Source organism: Polyodon spathula, chromosome 26, assembly GCF_017654505.1.
Source record: "Polyodon spathula isolate WHYD16114869_AA chromosome 26, ASM1765450v1, whole genome shotgun sequence".
NCBI classification, from domain to species: Eukaryota; Metazoa; Chordata; class Actinopteri; order Acipenseriformes; family Polyodontidae; genus Polyodon; species Polyodon spathula.
Window position 1 is genome coordinate 11774772 of NC_054559.1, and position 15975 is coordinate 11790746.

Genomic DNA, 15975 nt, shown 5'->3' on the forward strand with positions numbered 1-15975 from the left:
ATGCATATTTGGTATTTTTGTTGTTGTTGTTATAACGCGGGCGAGAGTCTTAGATGTTAAAGATACTGTATACAGTGAGATATCTGTTTTTTTATGTTTTGGTGTAAGCAGCCAAAATGGTCATATTCATTTTTAATCATTTTATATACACTGGCTAAGGCAATTCAATAACTTAAAAAGAAACAGCATTTAAAATCAATGAGACGAATATAGATATAGATGAATAACTGTTTTATTTTATTGAAGCAACAATGCAGCACTTAAATACTATCTGACAATACACAGACAATAAAGCAATATTTTATTGACAAGTAATTATTGATCTGTTTCATTTTTTAAAAAGGCATGTGGCTGACAGAAATAATAATACTGTAACAATGAAAAGGAAGCAGTAGTTGGTGCTGTCAGTGAAGATTCTCAGTTCTGGCGCGGGCAGCTTGAACCGGGCCCTCCGGTAGAGGGCTCTCAGTAGTATTGTTTGCTGAGGGCGGCGATGACAACAGCCATTAACTTCTGCCAGGCAGCTTGGATGTCAGGGGTGAAGGCAGCGCCGAACTGGGCAGCCAGGGTGATGATAAGCGTCTCCCCCAGGAGCTACAACAAAAGCAAATAATTTAAGTTACATTGAAGTGACTGCAAATAGATTTGCACAATTGTTATGCCCTCTGCTGTATTTATAAAGTTACAAACTTGGGAGTGTCTCAATTTCAGTAAACCTTTTGATTGCATTTTTATTATGGGATTCTTAAGAGAGTTTAAACTGGGATTTTATACCACCCTCAGATTTTCTCCTTAACTTTCCTTCGCTTAAGTGGGTACACAAAAGTGCGTTGACTCAGATACGTAAGCCTACCCTGAAGTTCTCGGGGTCGACGTGGAGTTTCTCAGAGTGGAACTCGCTCAGCTTGGCGTAAGTCGCTTTCACGTTGTCCAGGTTCTTGATAGCGTCACCGAGAGCCACAATTACCCTCTTGCCATGAGCGCGGACCTTGGCGTTACCAGCAATGGCGGTGGCATTGGAGATGTTGCCGAATGTGCTGAAGTACCTCTGGGTCCAGGGATACACAACCAGCACCCTAGAAATATAAGTTAAATTGGGGTTAACTTTAAAGTTCATTAAAAATAGAATTGAACATATCAGCAAACAACACAATGTGACATCAAGTAAATACATAACAATATAGACTATGTTCAGCTGTACAAGATTATGGGTGCAGATGCTTTTTGACAAAATTAACAGTTTAAACATTAAATAAAGAAAAGCATCTAAATGAATTCGCAGGACAAGTTTAAATGCCCTATACATCGAATATTTCTTTCTTTATGTAATTAAATAAGGCAATGTTTACCGAGTCAGGGCCTGGTGGCCTGCCTCTTCCAAGTTGACCTCGGCCCAGGTTGAAGCGATGGCCTGACGCTCTTCTTCGGTCCAGTGCACCATTGTCAATTATTGGTTGGTTCGTTTGGTAGCTGAGGTAGCAAGCGAAAGATGTTGGTATCCATCACTTCAGCCATTCCCGTATATAAGTACAAAGTGATAAGCTCCACCCCTGGATGTTTACCCCTGAGCAGCCAATCAGAATTAAAGTAGCAACTACGGAAAGCGTTTGATTTGTAAACAGTGCTAAATAGTAATAGTTTTATTTTGCAAAACACTCCATAACACTTTTATAGCATTGTTCCACACATAGATATATACATGTAGTAGAAACTTTACGCAAACTGTAGTGTCTAGCTCTTGGAATTAAATGTATTATTATTATTATTATTATTATTATTATTATTATTATTATTATTATTATTATTATTATTAGTACTAATAGTAGTAGAAGCAGCAGCAATAATAAAGGTAGCCTGTATTATTCAGTAGCTTGACTATTGGCAGAATTTTTTGTTTTCACAAATTGTGTGTGCAAACTAATTTCTCTTATATTCTGCTAAATGCATTCCGTTCCTATTTTAAAAAAGCGTAATCGTAGCTACTCAGTATTAGAGTACAGAATTTATGGTTTTCATAAGCCTTATTTCAGTCTGTCAACTGCATACTTTGTCATCTGTTAGCTGCAGGTAAATAGATAGATATCATTCAATATTTAGGTCAATAACCAAAATGAAACATTTTATTTTATTTACTGGCTGTTATAAATACATATTACTGAGAATTATAACTACAGCAAGGCTAAACATAATCACTATTCGTACTTTGAAGAACAAATGGAGGTTGGCACATTTCCAAGTTGCATAGCATACAATTTTGCGTCATCGTATAGTTTAAAATAAACTCGCTTTTTTTGAAATGGTCATTAGAAATACATGTTATTGAGAAGATAATGGAACTGCTCAAACTATTATCAAACTGCAAAATATTCAGATCATCGTGTGCCGCTACTGATAATAATGATTTATTCTTTCTTTCTTTCTTTCTTTTCTTTCTTTCTTTCTTTCTTTCTTTCATTTGCTTTTTTTTGTTCATGTATATGCATTAATATATAGCGCTATGGTATCCGATGCATAAATAGCAAGGTGTACATTTTAAGTATTTTTTTTTTTTAAATGAAGGTGCAATGTAATGCATATCCAAGGATAGTCTACTAACAGTAAACTAAAAATATTCAGACCAAAGTTTCAATACCTATACTTTTATTTATTACTAGTCCATAAAATATGTTTGGATTCTGGATTAAGTGTTAGTTCTTGTATTAATATTATTCCTGTAAATTGTAATAAATTTGTTAATAAGTTAAGTCAGTGCATATATATATATATATATATATATATATATATATATATATATATATATATATATATATATATATATATATAATGTGTGTGTGTGTGTGTGTGTGTATATATATATATATATATATATATATATATATATATATATATATATATATATATATATATATATATATATATATATATATATTTATATTTATTTAATCTTCAAAATCTTAATAACTTAACATTAGGGGTTGACTGAAAAAAAATAATTATACGTGAACCCATTCAATTATGCTTGCATGCTTTAATATAATAGAAAAATAAACATTTAGAAAAACTGTGCTTGTTTTCCTAATGATTTAAAAATACAGTGGGGAAATTACATCACATAGCAGTAGCCTACCATATAAGTAATCCACTTACTAACGATGAAGAAGTAATTTCCCCTTTCTGGCACCGACTGATATATGCGTTAATATAAAGTGACTCCTGCAGCTCAGATGATAATTGGAAGATAGGGTAACCCCGATAAAGGTGTGGCACTTGACCAAGGCAGTTGTCCAGCTGTTTCCTTATCGACGTGACTCTACTTTTTTTTATAAATGTAGATTTAACCTATCAAAAAAATGGGATAAACGATAGGAGAAACTGGTCAAAACTGAACCAGTATCACCGCTTTTAAATATACTCTCCTTTCAGTGTGAATGGTGAACGAAACAATCCTCGTTATTCGTAACGCAACATAATAATACCAGCCCGTAATGAAGGTTTGGGTAACACACGTGGTCAATATAACAACAAATAAAGTAATCATTAACTCGTATGTTTTCACTTTATGAAGTCAAATTGCTTATTATTGTTTATTATTCCCGTTTCCTCATTCCTTTTTTTCAAAATAAATATACATTTTTAATCAAAGGCACCCCATTTTATGTAAAAGGAAGACGGTTTTAGCGGCTAGAAACCATAGTAATTGCTCGGGGCCCCACTATGCTGAGTTAGGTCATATCGACAGATGAGTGAGAACTCAATTTAACTCCCATAACAATACTGAATATGACATCTTCAAGTGGCATAGACTAGTTGGGGACGCTGTTTAACTGTAAATACAACATGGTGCAATTCCTTTAACAGCAACAGTAATTTGGCTTACTCATTTTTAGTTCGCATTCTGAATTTGTAAAGTCATTTGCCTATTTCTTATGGGAAAGTCCTTTTCCAAGCACAGTAGCAGTAGAGGTCATTCAGTGTGCAATTGGGAGAAGGGGCCTGGTTATTGGTCATTTATTGGTATTAAGTAAATGGATACAATAAATACTGTTGACTAGTTTCCCAACATGGCTAATGCTACCTTCATAAGATTATTTCACTTAAATTAAAATATGTAGTATAAACGTTGTTTGTTTAAAGTATGTCTCAAACAGCGGTAATTATTCTTCCCTGTTTCTAAATCATTATTATTTTATGATTTATTTCTTAGCAGACACCCTTATGCAGGGCGGCTTAGTTGTTACAAAATATCACCGGACAGACACACGCAGTTATAAAGCGCAGTAAAATCAGTAGAAAGTAAGATCAAATTCAAATAAGAGCAAAATAAAGAATACAGTAAATAGTTACATTTTAGAGGGAATTTGAATAAGAGCAGTTAACTTATAGTAAAACAATATTTGCTTATATTAGTAAATTCCATTAAGGACACGTAGTAAACATGATAAATGGACAAGAACAATTTAAAATAAGAGCAATTACCAAAAAAAGTGAATACAGATACCTTTAAGAGTAAAATCAAGTACAAGATACAGACAATAGTTATAACTAAGAGCAGTAGTAGAATACAACAAAGTGTGGAGCAGTTCAGTGCAAGTACAAGATGATGCAAATACTGGTACAATTGGGTGCCATATAGTCTAGTATACTCGAGAGTTGTGAGGTTTATAGATGCTGTCTGAACAGGTGTGTCTTGAGGAGGCACTGGAAGGTGGTCAGGGACTAAGCAGTCCTGATATCCGTGGATAAGCCGTTCCACCACTAAGGGGCAAGGGTGGAGAAGGAACAGGTTCTAGCAGCGGGGTGGGGGAGGACGGCGGAGTACAGCTAATCTGGTGGTACTGGAGGAGCGTAGGGGGCGAGAGGGGGTGTAAGGAGAAATGATAGTCTGGAGATAGGAGGCAGCAGAAAGGTTGAGGCAGTGATAGGCGAGTACAAGTTTTGAATTGGATGCGAACGGCGATAGGGAGCCAGTGGAGGGAGCGAAGTAGCGGGTTAGCATGGGAGAAACGAGGGAGGCAAAAAACAAGGTGGGCAACAGTTTATTGCCAAAACATTGGCAATGAGCAGCAGTTTCTGACACCACAATACGACCTGTCAAAATTTATTACCATCTTTTTTTCATTGTATAAACAGTGGTAGTAGTTTCTGACACCACAATATGACCCGTCAGAATTTATTACCACTTTCACATTGTATAACAAGGGTAGCAGTTTCTGACACCACAATATGACCCATCAGAATTCATTACCATATTTTTTCATTGTATAAACAAGGGTAGCAGTTTCTGACATCATAGTATGACCCGTCAAAATTTATTACCATATTTTTCGCCACAAAAAAAAAAAAAACAACAAAAAAACAAAGGTAGCACTTTCTGATTGGGAGACAAATTGTGACATCTATAACTGTCAAATTTTGTTACCATTAGCAAATTCTGATGGGGAAGCATATTGTGAAAGTACACCGGTTCTGTTCAAAGGCATCCTCAAATCTATGAAATACTGTTAACATTAACATTCACATTTATAACACCCCGGGCTGCCTTTCCATGCAAATCCCTATGCTCTACTCTCCACTCTGTAGTAAAAATGTTTTCAGGCGTTCAGAATCACATGGCTCTTCCAAGCTTTAGGTAGATTATTAGTTGTGTGTACGATTCTTAGAAATAATGGGTTTCATATGAAACCAAGGGGTTCTAATTAGTTTCATTATTCATACATGGAGCCTCAAAATAAGAGTTCCAAAGATTAAACATCCAATCTGGAAACCCCGGCTCATATTGCCCCAATAGTCTACATGTTGATATGTTCCAATTGAGCATCTTTGAGAAGTTTATTAGGGACGGAATTGATAATATCTATAATTTCAGAAAATCACTGGGTGATTTTGTCACTTACCTTTCCACCAAATGGAACTTAAATAAGAACAGAAACTAAGCGCTAACTAACTAACTAACTAACTAACTAACTAACTAACTAACTAACTAACTAACTAACTAACCAACTAACTAACTAAATACATCTGCATCTACACCCATTCAGGAAGTATCATAAGTAAACAGAAATATTGATGTTTTCTGCGATTTTGATGATTGGCTTGATTATATTATTGATTTGATTCTAAACATAGTGCATCTAATATTTCTGAACACGAAGGGATCCTTTTGGGCTTCTTGATACTGTGCAGTATTTATTTCAGGTGCGTTGTTGCCACTGGTCACTAGATGGCACCATCTACAAATATAGAAATTACACTAAGCAGCTAATTTAATAGATGGAAATAATGTTACAAAGAAATGGAAAAACGACAATTCCAAGAAATATATAATATCAGCATTTTGGTTTTTGTTTTGGTGATTGAAGGCAGGGAGGTAAATGCTTTGTTAATCCCATTCTGTTTCACCCTTTGATTCTGTGTATTTATATCAATACTGTGTTTCAAAATCACTATGTTACAATTGTAACGATATTGGTTACATATAATGAGTAAGAATGTGTTTTATTTGGCCAGGTTACAATATCCCTATTGATGAGCACTGTAAAAGAAAATGAAAGCTACCATTCTTCTTCTTCTTCTTCTTCTTCTTCTTCTTCTTCTTCTTCTTCTTCTTCTTAATAATAATAATAATAATAATAATAATAATAATAATAATAATAATAATAATAATAATAACATTTCAATAGGTTGTAGTATACAAAAGGTTGAGCAACTTCCACTATGATCTCATCATCAGAATAAACTTTCATGAGTTTTACCTCCATGTTCCACCCACTCAGAGCAGTGGACTTGGACAATTAAACTCAACAGTACCTGTATTGGTTCCTGTTAAACAGCTCTCTTACCTGTAAGTTGTGCTGTCTCTATTTTAAACAACCAAAAAAAAAAAAATAAATAAATAATCTAACTTCAAATACACAATAACTGGAGCGAGTAAACATGATACTGCTGTAAGTAGACCGTGTTCTTGTACCAAACACAGGGAATGTATTGCTTATGAAAATGTCTTTTGAGGGTGGATTTTAAGCACTGCGTAATTGGTGCAGCACAAAATCAGAAATACTGGTTTATAGTGGGGTAAATACTAATAATCGGGTTTAATTAACATTCATTAACTTATAAAATCAAGCGGTTCACGAGGATACATTAGTATTCTACAGACAACGATATCATAGTCTTGGAAAATGCAGATCACATCCTTCAGAAGAAAACCACCCAGAACGCCCCCTGCTGTTTGAATCGAAATTAACACTAGTCGCTGACCAAGGTGCTGAATTCCAGGTGAACTGGTGCTTTGAATGGGAAATTCGTGGGTTTGCAATGTTTATGCAAGTGCCTGTTAAAGAACATGTATTAATACAACAAAAGCAGTCTTGTATATTTAGTGATACTGTTTCGGAAGAACATTTGTTTTTTATAAATTCACTGAAATATCACGTTTTAAAAAACATTGCTTATTGTGCGAATATTTTTAATAGATAAACCATGTTACGGTGTTTGTGCTTATAGCAGAAATAATATCTGTTGGGTGCGTCATAGAAAAAAAAACAACGGTTGGATTATATATAATCAGTAATCAGACTTGGATGTTTGATCTTTCTTTCTGGTCCATGTTGTCACCTGGGAATTATTTTCGATCTTGATTTGACTTTTGATGACCATTTACATTAAATTATTAAAATGTCTTGTTGGAACCTGAAAAATAAAGCGTGAGTCCTGTGCTGTCTCAGGCTGACACGGAGCCACTGATTTAGTCTTGTGTAACCTCTACGATAATATCTTATTTGCTGGTGTCTCTGATGACTTATTGAACAGGTTCCCACTAATACAAAATGCAGCAACAACAACACCTACACATACGAAGAATATTTGTCATATCCTCCTAGTTCTAAGGTCCCTATAGCTTCCCGCGAAGCAGCACATTGCAACGCTGTTTCTGCGTTACAAGGCTATTCGTGGTTCTAGACCTACCTATTTGCTTGAAGTATTACTTATTCGCTATAAACCGGCTTGTTTGATGGCCTCTTGGTAATAAGAACGGGAAAACCTGTGGTGCAATAACTTGTAGTTTCAGAATTCCTTCACTTTGAAACTTGCTTCCAAATGACATCTGGAATGCTGACTCTGTCAGTGTTGTTAAATCTAAGATCCTTTAACCCTTTGATTTGGCTTTTCACTAGCTAGTGGTTTGAGACTTGCTATTTATTTTTGTAAAGCGCCCGTGATGATTTGACACGAGCTGCGCTATATAAATGACATTGGTATGGCTTTTTGTGTAATGTTGCCCTAAAGATCTCTTGCGGTGCGGCATCTCGTTTAACTGTACAAACAGTATAAACCAGCCGTTTAAATACACATATTTTAGCATGTACGGTATACACTTATTTTTTAACAGTTTTTCTGCGTCCAAAGTATATCATCAAAGAATGAACGTGATATACGTGTATAGAAGTTGTTGCATAAGATTGACGATTAGTTCTTTAACATGTGTCTGTGTAAAGATATTTATTTTCTTCATTTTGGAAGACATGGGAACTGTATTTCAACTTAACTGGCTGTGGGGATATAAATTATGAACGACCCAATAGCACTTATTTAATCCCTCCCACTTTACCACAAGACGGACTCAAGTTGCTACTTTTAACGAATCCTCTAGTGTCCCTTTTAAGAGTTGGAGACTAATTTAAATAACCATGTAGCTGGTGGGAAGCAAGTCTATGCAATTAAAAGAGCTCATTTAAGACAATATTAATTTGTCTTTAATTAAAATGACCTGCATACAACCCAAACCCCCCAAACATTACATGTTTCTGTGTTTTTAATATTTGTAGTGCACCAAGTGATATTAAACAACAAACAAGAAGGATTGAGTTAAAATGTTTTATTTCTGTCATTCAAAGCTGTTAGTTTACACCAATGAGAAACGTCATTAGATTTTGCACACGATATCTCCTGATGGTTTTCCCGTGGCTACACGGTGGATGCTGGACCACAGTGACGTCAGTTGTTTAGTGGTACTGACTGCTCAGGGCGTAAACGATGACAGCAATCATCTTCTGCCATGCAGCCTGGACATCTGGGGTGTAGGCTTGTCCGAAAGTGGCAGCCAGAACAATGGACAGGCAATCACCAAGATGCTGGAGAACAAGAAAAAACAAGACAAGACCGCGTTGTTAATCTTCAAAAGTGCCAACACTAGGTTTTATTCTTTCCCCAGTGCAAAAGTTTGAATCCGGGAAACAACCTGTCCCAGCATGCATGAATTACTTGTTTCAGGTTATTCAAAACAGTCTCTGTTGTCCCTGCATGTAGGTAGAATTCTTCCTGTAGATAAAATATAAAACTTCATTGCTTATTGCACATCTTACCCGACTTCTAAAGTAAAATACCAGTAATAAAAAGGCACGTTGACTCTTGGATATTAAATCGATATTCTTGTAATTTTTTCTTCTGTGAACAATTTTTTTTTATTGTTGATATTCTTGTAATTTGAGTATTTTCACCTGACCCATAAACCCAGTTTTATTTAAAGCATTGAGCACTTTCGCTAGATATGTTACAGGAGTGACCCTACCTTGAAGTTATCAGGGTCCACGTGAAGTTTCTCGGAGTGTAACTTGCTCAGCTCTACAAAAGTTGCTTTCACGTTGTCCATGTGCTTAATAGCGTCACCGACAGCGGTGAGCACAACCTTGCCGTGATGGTGGACTTTGGCGTTTCCAGCAATGGCTGCGGCATTGGAGAGGTTACCGAAGCTACTAAAATACCTTTGGGTCCAAGGGTACACAATCAAAAGCCTATCAAAACAAAAAAGGATGTTATTGATTAAAAACAAGAATAAGATTATTAATTACAAATCTATACACCCGTACGTTTTTTTTAAAATCTAAAAGTTATTAGTTACTTAGTTATAAATTACACAAAAACATATAGTTTTAATATAAAAGTTTACAATTTGTTTACAGTAAAAATGTTAACATATCCTATCGCATCCTACCATATCCTTTCTTCGTATTTTCCAAATGCAATATTTGTATAGAGTACCTGACTAAAGTTTGGGCGCCAATTTCATCCACATTCACTTTAGCCCATGTATTTAAAATGGCTTTGCGTTCAGCCTCTGTCCAGTGAACCATTGTGGTTGTTTTGTTTTCTTTGGATGGTGTGCAATAAGCTATCCACAAAGAATCCTGTACAGACCTACTCTTTGCACCTGGCTTTTATGGATAACTGAAATCCCCACCCAACATGGAACCTGACGCTGACTGGCTGATCTCTCACAAGAGGCGTGGCCTTGGCACGTGCTTTGAAGTGCTTATTGTGAAAAATTATGCCTTTACATACAACAGGTATTACACAAAAAAAATATATATACACACACCCCACTCCTTATTTCAATAGGTATAAAAATAAATAACGTCTCCCCATTCATGTACATGGCATCTGAATTAAAAACCGTCAATACATCACGTTTATGGTCGCTAATGTGTTGAATAAATACATTTGTGTTTGTTTGTAATATTGTAATATTCTAAAATTTTAAAGAAATAAATGAGCCAATACTAGGACTAAAGCCATTATAGTGTCTGGTTGTTTCTTTGTTTATTTATTTTAAATATACTTCTGATATATAAATGTTTGCTATGTATATGTGTGTGTGTGTGTGCTTTTGAATATACAAGTGCATATTGTTATGACATAAGTCTTCGCAAATAAACACATTTACAAGAAAGACGAATTTGGATATGTTCTGGAAATAAACGCACTAGCCCAGTAAGTTGAATAACAATAAAAGGTTATTGGCCAGTGCAATAATTGGGTTGTTACACCAGGACACTCTCCTGAACCATTATTTTGTTTGGGTCTTATAAATAATTAATAATATATACTGAACCACCGAGGTTCCAAACAGAACCAAAATGTTTCAATAATTAATGTGTTACATTTTTAAAAAAATGAAGCACAAGAAAACTCTAAATATAGTTCTCATGGTTATAATAATAATAATAATAATAATAATAATAATAATAATAATAATAATAATAATAATAATAATAATAATAATAATGTTTTCTTTTAACCCTGCAGTTTTTTAGAGCACATTTTGTTTTATTTATTGTTCATTGTATTAACACTACATACATATTAATTTGGTACTAATTTGTATTTTTAATAAGAAATAAATACTTTTTATTTGTTGAAAAAAGTTTACAAAGTGGAATTTTACAAGCTGCTTATCTTCGAGCACAGGAAGGTGGAGTCACCTCTGTTACCTTTGCCAAATTAGTTGCATTTTTTTGATAATCGAGTATTTGGCAGAAGGCCCGTCTTACTTGGTATTAGTAATTCAATTGCATGTGTTAACTGCTGTTAACAGAGATACGTTTAAGAAAAGGCTTATCAGTAAAAAAAAAACGAAAAAAAAACAAAGTAAAGCTAATACTTTTTAATGATACTTAATTTAAGATACCATAATCATATCGAAAGTAAAATATAATAAACAATACCATTTGAAAAACCCGTTTAATTTAAAGTGTTCATTAACTATCTTAATTTAGGTAATGCAATAAATAAGAAAAAAACAAAACAAAAAAACACATATGTAAATATATGAATAAATTCATACAAATGCCCCAAGGTTGAATACATTTATTTCCATCCCTACTGAATCCCCCATACTTTTAATTATTAATTATTAACACTGGATATTTTTGTTTATCTTTTTTTCTTTCGAATGCTTGTCATGTTGTCTATAGCTTCAGATTAGAATGTTCAAATACAAACTAATTTTCTGTACATTATCTGTATGTGCCTAATATGACCTATCAATCATCTTGTTATATACATTGATACACAATGAAAATGCAACAATCAATAGCTCATTGGGCACATACATAATGCTATTTCCATTTTAAATAGTGAGCAGATAGGTTTGTTGATTGTTGGAGTAGTATTGGTCCTTGGGATAACAAAATACTGAGCTCAAAGTCATATGTTTTCATAAAACACGTCAGGTGCTCAGTGCTTGGTATTTGAGTTGAGATCAAATTGCCAAAATGAATTGATTAAGAATCTGTGTAAACAGCCATTTGAAAGACATGATTTTAATTAACGCAAGAACAACGAAAGATACGCTGCAGGATTGTATTAATGCTCAGGGAGGTCAAACACGATACTAACTTTGTATGTTATATATATATATATATATATATATATATATATATATATATATATATATATATATATATATATATATATATATATATATATATATATATATATATATTATATATATATTATATATATATATTCAAAGTGATCACTAGCTCCCCTGCAATATATATATATATATATAATATATATATATATATAGATATATTCTATATATATATATATAATATATATATATATAACGTCCCCAGGGATCAGAAACTTGCATCACTCTCAAATGTATTTTAATAAGACACCGTTTCCACAACCGCTCAGTTCCTTGTGTACCTTAAGGGGTTAAATACATGTTGCATAAAAAAAATACTTTAATATGAAAAGGATGTGGGTTGAGATGGAATGCACTGAGTTCTATTCAATTGTTGCTTTTAAACGAATGCAAGTATTAATTGCATTGCACTTATTGTATCATTGTTCTTTATTTGTTTGGGTCAGTACCGGTTCTGCATTTACTGTAATATCAGTTCAAGCCATTGAAAATATATCTGTAATAGGCGGTCACTTTTACAGTTCGGGTCTCCTTTCAATTATAACATGGATTGAATCTGACTGGCACAAGGCAAGTAGGGGATCAAATAGAAAAGTTCCTTAATCGATTCATTCAAAATGAGGTACTTGGGATTAATTAATACCTATGAGATACAAGAACGTGCATCTTGGATCTCATTTCTAATGAGAGAGCTGTGTCTTTTGAATGGACATGGTAGGGAAATAAGATGGGAATGTTGTACCTAGTGGGAAGCTGTGTCTTGCTTATACAAATGGATTGCAATTTACTGAGGAAAACTTCATACTGCTCTTTAAATATACTATATACTACACACACTCGAATTATGAAAATGTATTAAGAACACTTTGGTTTTCTATTAAATACTCTATATAGAACTAGCAGAGTAGTTCTTTGTAAAGAGTTCTAGAGAAAGGCCATCAACTAACTCAGGTTGTTTCTTGCTATAGGCTATTTACTTCCTTAGTGTAAAACGATGGCAACACTGACTATATTTTAATAATTCTAATTCAAAAAGGCCATACATGCAAGCCATAAAGAATATTCTTATATATATATATATATATATATATATATATATATATATATATATATATATATATATATATATATATATATATATATATCTATATATATATATATATTTTAATTTCTAAAAGGCGGTAGCTGTAATACACCAAATACACTGAGAGGAGATAATACCCCCCTCAGTCATGTCAAGTTTCATGTCTATACATCTGTTTTATAATGCATACCTTTTTTTTTAAGTTATTGCAGGGCAGCTTCTCCAACTCCACTGAGCTCACACAAACAATTTTAAAATGTCTAAAAATGCAATAAATAACTTCCATGACCATGTTTATTATGCATTGTGCCTCGGTATCCTGTTAAGCGCTTTGTGATGGTGGTCCACTATGAAAGGCGCTATATAAAATAAAAATTGATTGATTGATTGATTGATCAGGACCGAAGGGGGTATTTTCAATATGAACTCTGTGTATCATGTTTTAAAGTACAACATCAAACTAGTTAGATAACTATATAAAACACAAAGCTAAGCAGATCTAAACATTCGTTAGTATTATTTTTAATTGTGCATCAAATGTATTGTTTCAGTTGTAATTCATCTAAACTTAAAAAACCCACATAAATGACAATACTGTATGTTTGTTTCCATATATATATATATATATATATATATATATATGTGTATGTGTGTGTGTGTGTGTGTGTGTGTGTGTGTGTGTGTGTGTGTGTGTGTGTATATATATATAATATTATATCTATATATTATATATATATATATATTATATTAATATTTAAGATTTTCTATATGTGGTTTATGTAGCTAAATTAAATATAATAGTACACTCCGCCATATATACTATACATGTGGTTATGTGATTCTATCTATAATATATATATATTAATGATTAATTAGTAATGTTTAAGTTAGCACATGGTGGTTACTGTATTTGGAAAGTTTCAGCTGTGTGTAGAATTTGTATTGAACCATTAATTTCTGAAGCGAGTATAAATTATTACACATATTGCTGCGCTAAATCCACACACATGGCAGCCATTCAGAAGTACTGTAATTATTTGTTAACTAAAATTAATGAACCGACCACAACTGATCAATTGAGACTCCTATTCACTTCCGCTGCCACTAATTGCGTTGGATTGAGACAGCACTCTACCTACTCAATGGTTGAATGGTTAAGTGTCTGGTTTTGGTTGTTTGAAGCGTCAACCCCATGTGTAAATCATTTGCTGAAAGAACAGTAAAGGAAAAAGCTTGATTGTGTTGGATGGCAAAAGACTGTGCACGACCATCAGAAACCTTGAGATCGTACTGTTACACTTTTTAAATATTTAAATACATTAAAGCATATGTTATGTGTATAGAAATGAACACCAGACTGTTTTTAATGGGGAAAAAAGTTTTTATTTATTCCATGTTCATATTGTTATTGACAACAACTGAATACTCCGGCTGGACATGGCTAGTAAGAGTCCTGCCTTGAGCTCGGCTCTCGATGTTTTAGCGGTACTTGTCAGCCAGGACGTGGGACACGAGGGCAAGGAACTTGTCGCATGAAAGGTGAACCTCCGGAGTGAACTCAGCAGGGAAGTAAAGGGCCAGGACCACCAGGATGGTGTGGGACAGGATCTGAGATGAAAACAGAATTCAATCAATCAATCAATGCCACTTCCAAATACTTAATGACAAGATGAACCTATAATGAAGTTTAACAGTAATAAACACAATAAGAAAACATTTTAATATTTATTCCACGTAGCTACAGTACAATATCATTGCAGAAATATCGATATAAAGTTATTAAAGTCTGGCGTTTTTTTTTGTTTTTTTTACCTTGAAGTTGGCAGGATCAACTCTCAATGTGTTGGCGTGCAGAGTGCTCAGAGAGGACAGAGTCCCAGTGAAATCATCTATGTGGTTGACTGCGCCGGTAAGCGCGTCTATGATCTTCTTGCCGTGGGTGCGCACTTGAGCTGATTTCACACCGAGCTCGGCGTAGTGGGAGAAGTATGTCTTGGTCTGTGGGAAGACCTCGAGCATCCTATTAAAAAAAAGACAACATTCAATTTGTTAACATTAAGGTACTACCTAATATAATTTGCAAGTTACTGAAAACTTTAGTTTTTATTCGTTTTTATTAATTTCACTGACATGTCGCCATGAAACCCGCTCAATGTCGAGCAATAATAATAATAATAATAATAATAATAATAATAATAATAATAATAATAATAATAATAATAATAATAACTGATTATGCATTGTTGTCAACGAAGTTTAATTACCTTCCCAGAGCTTCGGCGCCAATCTCCTCGGCCTTGCTGCCTGCCTTGGACCAAATAGCCTTCACGTGGGCTTTGTCTGCTGCTGTGAGAGTCATCTTTCGGTCTGCGTTTTCTTTTCCAACTGTTTAACAAGTGTGCGTAGGACAAAACCTGGTGACAATTCAAGCTGTGAGGATCCTTTATATTGGCCAGGCGTCAGACACTCCCAGAGACAATCAAATTAAAACTCTCCTTTGATTGGTTACAAGAGTCCCCACCAGCAACGAGAACAGCGGTGACCCATTCCGCGTGGAATGATGCCAAGTTGCCGTCCTACACAAGATAAACATATGTACCCCAACAACGTTTTTTTTTTCTTCTACAATTTACAGCCTTCGCTGAATTTTTGAGTCTTACTCATTACTGTATAAATACAG

At 34.1% G+C, this 15975-nt stretch overlaps 3 protein-coding genes across 3 annotated transcripts; all 3 read right to left on the bottom strand.

Moving 5' to 3' along the window:
• Positions 1–259: 259 nt before the first annotated feature.
• Positions 260–1481, bottom strand: LOC121300553 (hemoglobin subunit beta-like). The gene is made up of 3 exons (XM_041229125.1): positions 1350–1481; positions 854–1076; positions 260–594 (listed from the first exon to the last, which is right to left on the bottom strand). Exons 1-3 carry the CDS (start codon positions 1439–1441, stop codon positions 466–468), a joined length of 444 nt encoding a protein of 147 aa, XP_041085059.1. The 5' UTR covers positions 1442–1481; the 3' UTR covers positions 260–465.
• A 7379-nt stretch (positions 1482–8860) lies between these two features.
• LOC121301039 (hemoglobin subunit beta-like) lies at positions 8861–10195 on the bottom strand. The gene is made up of 3 exons (XM_041230125.1): positions 10039–10195; positions 9569–9791; positions 8861–9131 (listed from the first exon to the last, which is right to left on the bottom strand). Exons 1-3 carry the CDS (start codon positions 10128–10130, stop codon positions 9003–9005), a joined length of 444 nt encoding a protein of 147 aa, XP_041086059.1. The 5' UTR covers positions 10131–10195; the 3' UTR covers positions 8861–9002.
• Positions 10196–14655: 4460 nt separating this feature from the next.
• LOC121301099 (hemoglobin subunit alpha-like) lies at positions 14656–15723 on the bottom strand. Its single transcript, XM_041230233.1, has 3 exons — positions 15560–15723; positions 15108–15315; positions 14656–14903 (listed from the first exon to the last, which is right to left on the bottom strand). Exons 1-3 carry the CDS (start codon positions 15652–15654, stop codon positions 14775–14777), a joined length of 432 nt encoding a protein of 143 aa, XP_041086167.1. The 5' UTR covers positions 15655–15723; the 3' UTR covers positions 14656–14774.
• Positions 15724–15975: the final 252 nt, after the last annotated feature.

Excerpts from the sequence above, each read along its gene's own strand:
- LOC121301099 (XM_041230233.1), bottom strand. The coding sequence starts at position 15,654 with ATGACTCTCACAGCAGCAGACAAAGCCCACGTGAAGGCTATTTGGTCC. Across the intron at positions 15,316-15,559 it reads GGCGCCGAAGCTCTGGGAAG|GATGCTCGAGGTCTTCCCAC; the intron begins GTAATTAAACTT and ends TTTTTTTAATAG. Across the intron at positions 14,904-15,107 it reads TTGATCCTGCCAACTTCAAG|ATCCTGTCCCACACCATCCT; the intron begins GTAAAAAAAACA and ends TTTTCATCTCAG.
- LOC121301039 (XM_041230125.1), bottom strand. The coding sequence starts at position 10,130 with ATGGTTCACTGGACAGAGGCTGAACGCAAAGCCATTTTAAATACATGG. Across the intron at positions 9,792-10,038 it reads GGCGCCCAAACTTTAGTCAG|GCTTTTGATTGTGTACCCTT; the intron begins GTACTCTATACA and ends TTGTTTTGATAG. Across the intron at positions 9,132-9,568 it reads TGGACCCTGATAACTTCAAG|CATCTTGGTGATTGCCTGTC; the intron begins GTAGGGTCACTC and ends CTTGTTCTCCAG.
- LOC121300553 (XM_041229125.1), bottom strand. The coding sequence starts at position 1,441 with ATGGTGCACTGGACCGAAGAAGAGCGTCAGGCCATCGCTTCAACCTGG. Across the intron at positions 1,077-1,349 it reads GGCCACCAGGCCCTGACTCG|GGTGCTGGTTGTGTATCCCT; the intron begins GTAAACATTGCC and ends TTATATTTCTAG. Across the intron at positions 595-853 it reads TCGACCCCGAGAACTTCAGG|CTCCTGGGGGAGACGCTTAT; the intron begins GTAGGCTTACGT and ends CTTTTGTTGTAG.